The 13,599-nt window shown below is 35.4% G+C and overlaps 1 protein-coding gene across 1 annotated transcript; it reads left to right on the forward strand.

Annotated features, from left to right (window-relative positions):
• The first annotated feature begins 116 nt into the window (after positions 1 to 116).
• On the forward strand, positions 117 to 13,474 carry ccdc62 (coiled-coil domain containing 62). Its single transcript, XM_048181209.1, is given in 14 exon segments — positions 117 to 534; positions 617 to 657; positions 2,004 to 2,123; positions 2,274 to 2,466; positions 3,423 to 3,589; positions 5,409 to 5,510; positions 5,611 to 5,782; positions 5,945 to 6,061; positions 8,179 to 8,267; positions 9,783 to 9,833; positions 9,835 to 9,884; positions 11,367 to 11,478; positions 12,575 to 12,794; positions 12,918 to 13,474. Coding segments are annotated over 13 exon segments (1,470 nt in total). The 5' UTR covers positions 117 to 473; the 3' UTR covers positions 12,770 to 12,794; positions 12,918 to 13,474.
• Positions 13,475 to 13,599: the final 125 nt, after the last annotated feature.

Below are 13,599 nucleotides of genomic sequence, written 5' to 3' on the forward strand. Positions count from 1 at the left end.
GCAAGATATTGTTTTGATAAGCCATTTTATGTAATTTCATAAAATTAATACGTATAAAGTTATTTTTGAAGGAATCTTTTAAACCAGGCATCGCGGTGGTCACCTCGTTCAGCGCAGATCACAACATGCAGTTTGAGAATTCTGAACATAATCACCCGCGTCTTGTCACATATACATTTCAAAGTGATTCTGAGTTAAATTTTTTGACTAAACATTTTTTTTTTGTTAATTTTTATAAATTAATCGTGGTCTGTATTAGGAATTAAAATGTTTAAATTACATTTATTTGTTTATTTTTAATCTCGAGTGTCTTGTTTACACTTAAATTATGGATCTTTAAAAACAATTAGACTGAACTCTGTGATATTGTGCATCGGCATGATTTTGACGCTGATGTTTTGTTCATTTAAAGTGAAGTTAGATGTAATTTGAGATATCTGTCAGTGTTATTAGTTTGTCCAGTGTGAGATGTGATGATGGAGGGTTTACAAGACAGAAGAAACTCTAAAACTGGAAGTTTTTCGATATCAAAAGGTGATAAACGTCATGCAAACAATAGTGAATTTCAAAACATGATGATTATTAGATTACATTAAGTAACTTAATGATTTTACAGGATATCCAGAGGAGCCCTGGCACAGTACTCCTGTAAAAAAGGTTGGTTGGTTGTTTTTTAAATTGTTTTATGTACAGTATCACTCATTATTGGATGAGGTGGGTGTATAGTGAAGGACCACCTGAACTCCTTCAATCCTATTTTAAAAGCATCCCATGATGTTGGTCGAGAGGGTGTACAGAATGAATATAGACAACGGATGTCAGCTTTGAAAAAGCTAAAATAATATGTATTCATTTGTTGGACATTTTTAGTCACTATATGTTTCCCTTGCATTTGTGTTATTTCATTGTTTTGATGCATTTATGATTATTCTAAAATGTGGAAATTAGAGATAATTAAAAATGAGTAGTGGCCTATATTATGGGAAAAAAACTCTAAAGTAGTTTCCCCAACTTTTATTGTAAATCTTGCATATTTTTTACACTTTTAATGTGTATTTTACATTCTGTTTGCATTGTTAAAGGGTTAATTCACCCAAAAATGAAAATAATGTAATGTATTACTCACCCTCATGCCGTTCTACAGCACGTAGTACCTTCGTTCATCTTCAGAACACAAATGAAGATATTTTTGATGAAATCCTATGGCCTCTATTGAGAGCAAAGTCATTCAAACTCTCAAGATCCATAAAGCTACTACAATCATATGTGAAGCAGTTCATGTGAGTTCAGTGGTTCTATATTAATATTATAAAGCGACGAGAATACTTTTTGTGCACCAAAAAAACAAAATAAAGACTTTTCAACAATATAGTGATGGGCCGATTTCAAAACGCTGCTTCAGAGCTTTACGAATCGAATCAGTGATTCAGACCGCCAGTCACATGATTTCAGCAGTTAAACTGTTTGATAGGATATCCGAATCACTTATTCGAAACAAAAGATTCATAAAGCTCAGAAGCAGTGTTTTGAAATTAGCCCATATAGATATTGTTGAAAAGTCATTATTTTGTTTTTTTTTGGTGTATAAAAAGTATTCTCGTCGCTTTATAATATTAATATTGAACCACTGAACTCACATGAACTGATTTAAATATGTTTTGAGTGCCTTTATGGATCTTGAGAGTTTGAATTGCTTTGCTCTCAATAGAGGCCTCACTGAGCCATCGGATTTCATCAACAATATCTTAATTTGTGTTCTGAAGATGAACGAAGGTCTTACAGGTGTGGAACAACATGAGGGTGAGTAATAAATGACATTATTTTCATTTTTGGGTGAACTAACCCTTTAACATTGCACATTGTAGATTGTTTCTATATTGCAATGTGTAAATGTTCTTTGTATTTATTGTAATTGGGATTTCTTGTTGAGCAGTTGCATTTCAAATTCAACTTTACAACTTTACAGAGATTCGATGCTCTTGTTATGATACTCATTTCTTTAGAATCTTTTTGCTGCTAACGAGACCCCAGATGTTTCCTACACCAGAACGAGACCAGCAGCGCTGAGTTTGCATGATCTCTCAAAACCAACGTCCTCTTTTTCATTAACGCAGAATTTCCAGGTACAGTAACACATTTTGTTTGAAATGGCTTAAAATGATTTCCCACATTTGCTGCTTATTGCTTGATAATTCCCGTTTCATTTTAAAACTGGTTTGGATGGATTTGTGGCTTATTAATTAAGTACTGGCTCATTTTTGTGACGTTATTAGACACCAGATAATGGGTTGGAGGCCTCCACCATGCAGAGGCAGCGGCTGGAGCTGCAGCTTCTCATAGCAGAATTAAAGGACCGCGACCAGGAGCTCAATGTCATGGCAGCCGCCCATCACAAGCAGCTGCTGTCCTGGGAGCAGGACCGTCAGAGAGTGCTGATCCTGGAACAGAGATGTACCCGACTGGAAGGTGACAGTGAATCCAGTGTATAATTTTGCACCAAAAACACTTATGTAGTTTTAAATGACCATTTCATTTTTTTTTCTCTCCTTGTTTTTGGTACTGTACCTTTAAGACCTCTGTATTAAAGGGTTAGTTCACCCAAAAATGAAAATTCTGTCATTAATTACTCACCCTCATGTCTTTCCACACCTGTAAGACCTTTGTTCATCTTCAAAGCACAAATTAAGATATTTTTGATAAAATCCGATTGCTTAGTGAGGCCTCTATTGACAGTAAAATAATTAACACTTTCAATGACCAGAAAGCTACTAAAGACATATTTAAAACAGTTCATGTGACTACAGTGGTTCAACCTTAATGATTATGAAAGCGATGAGAATATTTTTTGTGTGCCAAAAAAACAAAATAATGACTTTATTCAACAATATCTAGTGATGGGTGATTTCAACACACTGTTTCATGAAGCTTTACGAATCTTTTGTTTCGAATCAGTGGTTCGGAGCGTGTTTCAAGCTGCCAAAGTCACGTGATTTCAGTAAATGTTACGTCATAAGTGTTTCTTTGACTTTTTCATGACTTTGACTTTTGTATTAAATATGTCTTTAGTACCTTTCTGGACCTGTAAAGTGTTGATTATATTGCTGGCAATGGAGGCCTCACTGAGCCATTGGATTTTATCAAAAATATCTTAATATCTTAACATTTCTGATTATTTTCAATGTTGAAAACAGTTGTGCTGCTTCATATTTTTGTGGAAACTGTGATACATTTTTTTCAGGATTCTTTGATGAATGGAAAGTTCAAAAGAACAGCATTTATTTAACATAGAATTTTTTGTGACATTATAAATGTCATGCCTCTATTACTTTAGATCATTTTTGTCCATCCTTGCTGAATAAAAGTATCATTTAAAAGTCATTTCTCCACCTGTATATTGTATTTGACTGTTCGTGGTTACCTAGATGAGCTGGAGAAGCGTAATGAGGTGATCAGAACTCTCAGTAGGCGGACGAAGTTGGCGGAAACGAGAGAGAAAGACTCACACAGAGAGCTCAACAGCACCCAACAGCAACTACACGAGCTGAGCCAGAGACAGATGAACACCAGCAGACATGAGCAGGACTTGGAGGTGAAGTTCAAATCTTTTTTTAAAGTGTTAGTTCACCCAAAAATCAGAATTCTGTCATTAATTACTCACCCTCATATCGTTCCACACCCGTAAGACCTTCATTCGTCTTCAGAACACAAAGTAAGATATTTTTGATGAAATCCGAGAAAGGTACAGCGAAATCTGAGCTTATTTTTACGATGTCTTTAGTATCTTTCTGGGCCTTGAAAGTGGTAATTTATGCCTCGTTTCCACTGAGCGGTACGGTTCGGTTCGGTACAGTTCGGTACGGTTCGGAACGGTACACCCTGATCAGGCTTGCGTTTCCACTGCCAACAGTACCCTTACTTGATAGGCGTGGTGTAGCCGGAAAATAGTAAGCAACGTCATTCTCGCGCGAAGAAGAAAACGATATAGTAAACAACAATGGAGGACATACAGCAGATCTTGTTCTTGCTTCTCGGCTTGAAGCTGTCTGTCACAAGAAGACGAGCTTTGCTTTCTGCACACCAACATTCAGCATTTCAGAATACCAAGTACGCAAAGTTCAGACGTCTATGCAGCAGCACCTACCAGTAAGCGGAGAGCGGAGGAGAAAACCCGCGTAATTTAAAAACTATTTTATTGTATCATGAAATGTAGTTTTAAAAGTTTTTCAGGCGAGAATGTAGTTGTTTAAATCGCAATTCTGTGGTTTATTTATAAAGATAGCGCCTATTTGAAAATTTGATCTGACGTTGTCGGAGTTGTGAGATCCAGGCAATCACCGGGCGCTCAGTGTTAATGTACCCGGCCGAGAGCAGCTGTACCTCGGCTAGTCCTTCTGACATTCGCCGCTGGCTCAGATCTTTCTGTAGTGGTTAAAAACGAGATATCATTCATCTTCTGTATAACGGGCAATCTTTGGTCTCATGAATTTATAATTTGTTCCCGGGCAAATCGTTTTGGCTGAGGGCAAAGTAAAGTTTCATAACTATATATTTATTTAATTTTACCGTTGTACTTCGTGCGCTACGTTTAACTGAATTATTTGCTTGTCTTTATTTCTTATTGTAGCCTATAGCTTCTCATATTTTATACTTATACTTTTATAATGGTTATTATTGATAATTAAAACTGACTTTTAACAAAAAGAGAAGGTTGTTTTGTCTTATTTTATTATAGGCTACATACAGTGAAGATAATCAGAATACATGCACATATTGCCTGAACCTCACATTAATAGGTTTAATATTTTTTAAATAAAAACGAAAAGAGGCAGGGTTGTGTTTTATATTTTGTTTTGTTATATAACCTACATGAAGTGAAGATAATAAATGCACGCGTTGCCTGGACCACATTTGTGTGTAGCGCCTCTTGTGTTGTTATTCTCCTTGTAGCACGCGCAAGTGATGATTCTCTGTCAACCAATCAACGTTCTGCAGAGTGTAGCTCCACCCTTTTGGTACGGTACTGTTGTGCTTGGTACCCCAACGAAAGGGTCCCAAAAAAGTGGTACGGTATGGTTCGGAATTAGGGTACCATTCACAACTTTTGACAATGGAAACGGCAAAAAATGTGTACCGTACCGTACCGAACCGTACCGCTCAGTGGAAACGAGGCATTAAATTGCTGTCTATGGAGGAGTCATATACCTCTCGGATTTTGTCAAAATGATCTTAATTTGTGTTCTGAAGATGAACAAAAGTCTTACGGGTGTGGAACAATTAATGGCAGAAATAAAAAATTTTGGTGAACTAACCCTTTAAGGCCGAGCCTTTAGCTTAGCATGTCCCATATCCTGATTGCATCTTCTCACATGATTGTCTTCTGTCTTGTATCAATGAAATGACACTCATAGGAGAGGAACCAGAGTCTGAACTCCACAGTCCTGATCCTGTCATCACAGGTGGGGCAGCTGCAGGTGCGCGAGGAAGAGCTCAGCTCCATGCTCAAGCTGAAGGTAGCAGAAACTCGAACACTCACACACAAATCCTTTATCTTATATCCTTTGAATCAGACACATTGATCTAAGTGCCTGATTTTATTTATTTTTTTATCAGGATAAAGATGTGATTGAGGCCACAAATCACATTTTAGAGCTGTCTGGTCGTCTTTGTGACCTAGAGAAATCACTTGAAGAGCTGCGAACACGTGAGAGCAAAACGCTGCGAGAAATGGAGGAACACAAACACCGATTCAGAAAGAGCAGACATGAAAACACACAACTTAAAGGTAGATAGTGTTATTTAACAATCTCAGAGTCATGAATTGGTGTTCTCTGGGAATCCTACCATGCTTTCTTCTCTCTCTTGCTTACTGTAAATCGGTTATAAGAAAAATAAAGGTGCTGGATGCTGTTGGTATGTTTCATTTTATTTTTTATTTTTTTCTCAGATGAGCTTCAGGAAAAAACCATTGAGAACAACAGCCAGAGAGAAGAACTCATCCGCTTAAAGCAGGAAAACCAACTGCTGAAGAAAGAGGTCACTGCCGTTGAACTTCAGAGGATAAGTATGTCACTACTGTTATGTGTTAATAGTGTAATATAGGCTCTGTTTCAAACTCTAGTGACTACCTAGACAGCATCATAGGCATGTTTCGGGACACAGTTCCAATAGTGGGCAGCTAAATTGTGCAGGCATAATACTTGATTTTGGCCAAATTCTAAGGAAACACGGCATGTATCAGATCAGATCACAGATCAGGCAGTCCCAGAATGCAACGCATTTTGATGCGAGTAAAAATAAATATTTTTGTTTAGCACTGAAAGATATTGATAGAAAATAGTTTCATTAAAAAATTCAATTTACTTGAAAATTATTCAAAATTATTGTAGTCACATGGCTTGCATGTAAACAAATAAAATATCTCATCTTCTTAAATATATTTAAAAGCATTAAATATTTTATTTTTAAAATTAAAAATGTAATTAAGTGATTTATTTTGAGTTGTTTTTATTTTAAAATTATTTTTTAATTTTAATTTTACATATTTATGATTGATTAATTAATTATTAGCTTTTTATTAACTTTTGGGAAACCTTGTTTATATATATATATATATATATATATATATATATATATATATACACATAAATATTTATGGGCTTTTTGTGCTTTTATTTGGAGAGGACAGTAGAGAGCAGACAGGAAAGCATTGGGCAGAGAGAGGGGGGCAGGATCGGCAAAGGACCTCGAGACGGGAATCGAACTCGGTTTGCCGTGAACGCATTTGCGCCATATGTTGGTGCACTAACCACTAGGCTATCGGTGCCAATGGAAACCTTGTTTTAGATGGTAGCTACTGTATGTAGACAATAGACAGCAGGTCTCTGCTATAATTTCAGAGTTTCAAAGTAACTGTGCATGACTGTTAATAATCAATTATTGTAAAATTACTGAAAATGTATTAGCCTTTCCTAATGGTTATTGACGGTTTCAGACTGTTTGTCAGTAAATGTGTTTTTGTTTACAAACACTTAAAGGACCTTAGTTCACTTTCAAATTAAAATCTCCTGATAGGAATGACTCACCCTCATGTGGTCCAAGATAGTTCATGTCTTTTCTTTCTTCAGTTGAAAAGAAATTAAGGTTTTAGATGAAAACATTCCAGGATTATTCTCCTTAAAGTGGACTTCAATGGACTGCCAAATGGTTTCCAGGTCAACAATTACAGTTTCAGTGCAGCTTTAAAGGGCTTCACAATGATCCCAGCTGAGGAATAAGGGTCTTATCTAGTGTTTTAATGATGCTGTCCATTTTCTAAAAAAATTTAAAAAAATTATATACTTTTAACCATAAATGCTCATCTTGAACTAGCTCTCTTCTTCTTCTCTATTAGAATTCTAGCAGTGTAGACACTGCTAAGCGTATTACTGCCCTGACCTCAGGTCAAAGTTTGAACTAAATTGTCCATGGCTACAATATGCTAGTGCAAGTATATAACAATTAGTTCAATCTTTGCCAACCTGTGGATGGGCAGTAAATACTACTTAGGAGTAAACTGGCAGCACTGCTGGAATTCCCAATAGAGAAGAAGACTGACTAGTTCAAGACGAGCGTTTATGGTAAAAATTACATATATATATTTTTTTTTTTATTATTTAGAAAATGGCCGATTGTTTCTCTAGATAAGACCCTTATTCCTCGTCTGGGATCATGTAGAGCTCTTTGAAGCTGCACTTAAACTGACATTTTGACTTTCAACCGTTTGGAGTCCAGTGAAGTCCACTATATGGAGAAAAATACAGGAATGTTTTCATCAAAAACCTTAACTTCTTTTCGACTGAAGAAAGAAAGACATAAACATCTTGGATGACATGAGGGTGAGTAAATTATCATGGAATTTTTATTTGAAACTGAACGAATCCTTTAAGACCATGTTATTAATGCCTTAAAAAGAAAATATTGTTGATGTAAATCTTTTTAAAAATGTTTTCAAATGGTTCGGAACAGAGCTAAAGAGTGCATCTGTTGAAATCCTGCCAATAAAACAATGATAATAAACAGCAATAATGCCTAAACACAACACTTAATTGGTGCCGAAAAAATATTTTATTTTCGTTTCATGATTTATGCTTATATGCATATGTTTTTAACTGAATGGAGGTTGTTGTGTCTGTTGTCCAGATGAAGATAAAAGCTGGAGGGATGAATTACTTGAACTTTCCCGATCAAAGCAAGCTCGAGCTGAATCTGAGCTGGTCTGTCTGCGGCAGGTAATGCTTTTTCAAAACTCCCTCTTTTTTATTGTCCAATGTCAGGGCAGCATTCATTTTTAGAAATCTCTCTCCTTCCCATTTGTTCTTCTGGAGTGGTTTTTCCGGTTTGTCAGCATGCATCTAAGACTTCCTGCATTCCTTTTCCATGACTCGCTCACTTAACTTGGTCGTGATCTTTTCTAAAACAGCACAAGTAATCTTTTATCAGTTTGAAACAAACTGTAATGTTTTTCTGTGTTTTTAAAAATGAATTATAAAACGGATAGTTCCGGTCCTTGATTCTTGATCAAAGCCATTATTTAGTCTACAAACATACACCTGTGACATCATTACATAAATAATAAAATAGATATTTTTATGGACTAGCCATTTATTGTAATTGTAAGAATTTCCGAGGATCAGTATTCTCCCCTAAAAGTGATCAGGCAGACCAAACCGTAAGTCATAGAGACTTGAAACTTTGAGGGATGGTAGTACTCACACTGTCTACAGCGTCACCAAGGCTCGCCCCAATTGGCCCGATGGTGGCGCTACTGTGATCAAAAGTACGTAACGGCTCATCACTCCTAAACCGTTTATTGCAGGCTCAAGTGTCTTATAGAGTTGGAATTCTTAGCTCAAGACGAACAAAACGTGCATCTCGGATTCAGAAATTTGAGCAAATTTGGCGAAATCTTTGGGTATTTTGGATTTTCCGAAAAACCTACTTTTTACGAACTAGTTGTGGTTTTTCGCCCAATTGGACCTATGTACTTGGTGGTGCTATAAAATGAAAAAACTGACTGACTGATTGATAACTGGCATGCGGTGTCTTTGTCCAACGTGCCACGATTGTCTACCAGGACATTTCCGCGTATCTCGAAAAACATGAAGTTTAAGCGGCTGTCGGACAAGGTAATGGAGGCCAATCAGAGGCGAAACTTGCTGGGCCTGTTTGACTCGCGGCCCTAGAGGCCTGTGAGAAACTGGAAAGAAATCGGGCCATTACTTTCGCTAACTAGTCCTAGGTTTTTAGCTCAACCTCGATAACTGAAAAAGCTTTAAAACATATTTCCTTAGTAAATTGTCTGTTTTTCCATCTATGATCTAGATGGTTTCAGGCTTACTAAAGAAAACATAATACCTTTTTACGCATGTCCTTAAGGCCTTGAAGCGCTTGAACCCTGATAATTGCTGCTTGCAGCTATATTTTTCTATTAGCTATTTTATATATATAAATTAGTTATTTTATGTTTAGCTTGACCCAACCAATCAGCATATCTGGTGTTTAAAATATAGTTGTGTCAAGACTACAATTGGTCAGTTTTTTTTTTTTTTTTTTTTTTTTTTTTTTAATCACATTAGACTAGGTAGCCCCGCCCTCCATGAAATCTCATTGGTCCATAATCCTGCTCATCATTACAGTATCTACACCATCAGATGTGTTCTAATTGGTTATGATTTCCTTCAAACCTAGTTAGAACATAATGAATAGAAGGATAGTGTAATGATTAATGCATGTATTTGTGACAGGTGTGTGAAAACCAACAGAATGACCTCCAGCTGCTGAAGCTGAACTTGGAGAAGCGCCAGAGAGGCACTCCGACATCATGAGGGTCAAAGGTCACGTGAGAGGTGGGCATCTACAATGTGCAGTGTATTACAAACCGCTAATTTAGTATTTTTATATACTATTATAGTTGTTACCAATATTATAAATATCAACTTATTTCAGTTGATTGCCATGACTAATTTTTAAGCTTTTCAATTAATATATTTTTATATTTAGTTTTATTTCATTTTACAAAAAGGATTAAGGATAATAACCCTGGTCCCGACGTCTTGAGTTATGAATGTTGTTGTGTTCGTAGGGCTGATTCTGGTTTAGGAGCCAGTCATGTGCTAGAATACAGTGATCATCAAGGGACAGAACTAGAAACAGGGCTAATGTCCACCCTGTGCCACAGCACAAGCAAAAATGCCCCATCGGTTTTAACGCAGCATCCTTGTGTCGAAATGGAAACGCAGACTGACTTTGGTGCAACTTTGAGCGCCACAAACCATGAAGTCGCAGAACAGTCAGCCGTAGAGGGAAGTTGCTCAGGCGCCAACTGTGTTAACAACACCTGTACAACTAACCGGTGTGATGTCAATGAACAAGAGTCGCCCAAGAAAGAAATGAAGGAAAGAGCGAACAACTGTGCTTGAGTTGTCATCCCAGTGCGCTCCTCTAGCTCTCTGCTGTGATAATGCTGTTAACCTGGATTTAATGGCTGTCATTGACTATGATGCGGAGACAGGCACTCCTGTCTGTGTTGTCGATCTGGATATCAATCCAAGATTCTCTTGGTAGGATTCACTAGCTTTATCTTGTGAGTTAGATTATAGTCATAAGTAGGCCTACATAGACAGATCTGCAGATTTCCACAGAATCCGAATGTAAAGTTGCTTGTGTTAAGGATAAAAGATTCATACGTTTGGCAGATGCTTTTATCCAAAGGGAATTACATTGCATTTAGGTATACATTTGATTTCATCAGTTCATGCATTCCCTGGGAATCAAACACATGACCTTGGGGTTGCTAGTGGCATGTAGGAATGTTTGTATAATTTTTCCTTTTTGGTTCCTTTATTAAAGGTGAAATGTGTATTTTATGTGCCTCCAGCAGCACAAAACTGAATATAATGCAACAGTCGGTTTCCCAATGTAAAAATTCCATTAGTTTTCTCCATAGAGGAATTGATCTTTGAAGATAACTTTTAAACCTTTAATAAAAAAAAAAACTGTTAATTGATGGCATATGCTTTATATATTTATTATTTAAACTTATTAATAAAATAATCACTTTAACAGTGTAATCCTGGTGAGAAACTACATTACCCATGAATCTGCAAAAAATCTCCACCAATCAGAAAATCAAAACAAGCAAATCATGCCAAAAGAACTCTTTAGCACCACCCACTCACATGAAGCACTGCGAATTACGTAATACAGTCGAGTATATATATATATATATATGCATATTTTGCAATAAACATAAAAAAATATTCTGTACTTAAAAACAATGCTAATGTTGTTGGCCTGATAATAATCGTGCTTTTCTCTTTGTTAACTAGCGCAGCAGATCTGAGCCTTCACCTGGACTGTCCCTCCTCCTGTCACCAAAGTAGGCGGAGCTCTGTCAGTTTACCCGATTCTACAATAAGCATTGAACTCTGTGGCAATGAGGTAGCCCACCACATCTTAACAAACACTCTACATATATTGTTTTTATCAGGGATATGATTGTTCCTAGTTTATATGGATTTTCATATTTTACAACCTGAAACCATGAGTTGTCATGCATAAATCAGAGGAAAGAAAATTGCTGCATTATCATATACATTTAAATTGCATTTATTTGTCCTGTAAAATAATAATAATAATTATTATTGTTATTATAATATTAAATAATCTTTTTGACAGTACAATAGTATTACTGCAATAGTAATACATTTCTTTTAAATTATAAAAATTAAAATCAAAGAAATATTTTATAATTGCGATAAAGTACTGTACTGTACATAATTAGTATTTATTAATTGTAATAATAAAAATAATGATTATTATTATTATTAATTATATTTTTATTTGATCATTATCATATTTTATTATCATTATCATCTTATTATTTGATAATAAAAATATATTCTGAATAATAATAATTATTATTATTATTAAGAATTACTAATTATGTACAGTACAAGTTTATTGAAATTTTATTTTTTATTTAATTTTTAGAATGTAAATAATACAATAAATAAAATTGATTAATAATAATTAATAAATAATAATTTTTTACAGTTCAATAGTATTGCAATAATATATTTTAAATATAAACTTTTATTTAATTTTTATAATTTAAATAATAAAATAATAATAATAATAATTAGTAGTAGTAATAATAAATACTAATTGTGTACAGTACAATAGTTTATTGCAATAACTATATTTCTTTGATTTGACTTTTATAATGCAAGTAAGAATAAAATTAAAAATTTGATTAATAATAGTAATTATTATTAAATAAAATTTTTTTACTGGTACAATAGTATTGCTATAGTAATATATTTCTTTATCAATTTCATGTTTATAATTTAATAATAAAATAAAAATAGTATTTTGATGAATAATAATAATAATAATAGTTATTATTATAGCCATATTAAATAGGATCTTTATTTCTCCTTAGCTGATCACATGCATGATTTAGGCATATTTAAATGAAAAGTATCCATGTAATCGACCTCTGTATTTATGGCATGTATATTTTCATCTCACGCAGGATGGCTGCAGCTCGTCCACAAGCCGTTTACAGCGTCTGCTGGCTGAATCTCAGGAAATGGTGGCAAGTTTGGAAAGCTCTGCCAAGAAATCTGTCAGCCCAATGAAATCTCAGTGCCCCACAAACTGTGATGCTGGTTGTCACCTCCAAAATAACCACGGCAATGGCCGCCACTCACCAAACCTCCACCCATAGCCAGGAGGGCAGCCAAACAAGCAGGGTATGTCCCTTTAAGAGGATGTAGGCTGATTACTTATTACATTTGCATAATTATTTAATGCATAGTATAATGCTTCAAGATTAAACTGCAACTAAATGGCATTTCCTCCTTAATTTCCTAAAGGAAAGTGACTCCCAGATGAAAAGTGGCACACATGCGTTACAAGAAAGCAAGTAATCCATAGATCCACAAGAACCGGCGGATCCCCGTTCACCATCTCCCCGCTTCTGAAAATAAATCAATTTTTGGCAACCAAAGAGTTTCGCAAAGCTAATAACAAATAATTTTTACAGATACATTTTTAATCAATCTATTTTTATGATATGTGTACTAAAATAAGCATTAGTGATTAATCCCACACAAAGCACTACCTCTGATTGGACAGATGTAAAGACTGTTGTTTCTTTCTTGGAGTGTTAAACCTGTCCTACAAGATGACATAATGGCGTTGGTTGTTTTTTTATGTCATTCCAGTTTTCTCTGTCATCTAACCTGTTTGGTTTCAAAGATAATGAACTGTGATGTGGCTCCAGTCTAGATCATTGTGTTTTACACCTGAAATGCAGTGTAGTTCTCACAGTAAGACCATCAGCCTTTTCAAAAGACACTGAAACACAGTATATTTGCATAATCTCAGGACAATTAAGAGAACAATAAAGGTCTTTACATGCTGCCATTGACTTGGTTGACACTGAAATACAATTTCAGATTGAGTAAATGATGAGGAAGCATGTGAGGAAACTCTGTGTGTGTGACTTGTTGACGTGACGGGTTGATCTCAGGTGTGTGTGTGTGTGTGTGAGAG

The sequence above is a fragment of the Megalobrama amblycephala genome, linkage group LG2 (assembly GCF_018812025.1).
Source record: "Megalobrama amblycephala isolate DHTTF-2021 linkage group LG2, ASM1881202v1, whole genome shotgun sequence".
NCBI classification, from domain to species: Eukaryota; Metazoa; Chordata; class Actinopteri; order Cypriniformes; family Xenocyprididae; genus Megalobrama; species Megalobrama amblycephala.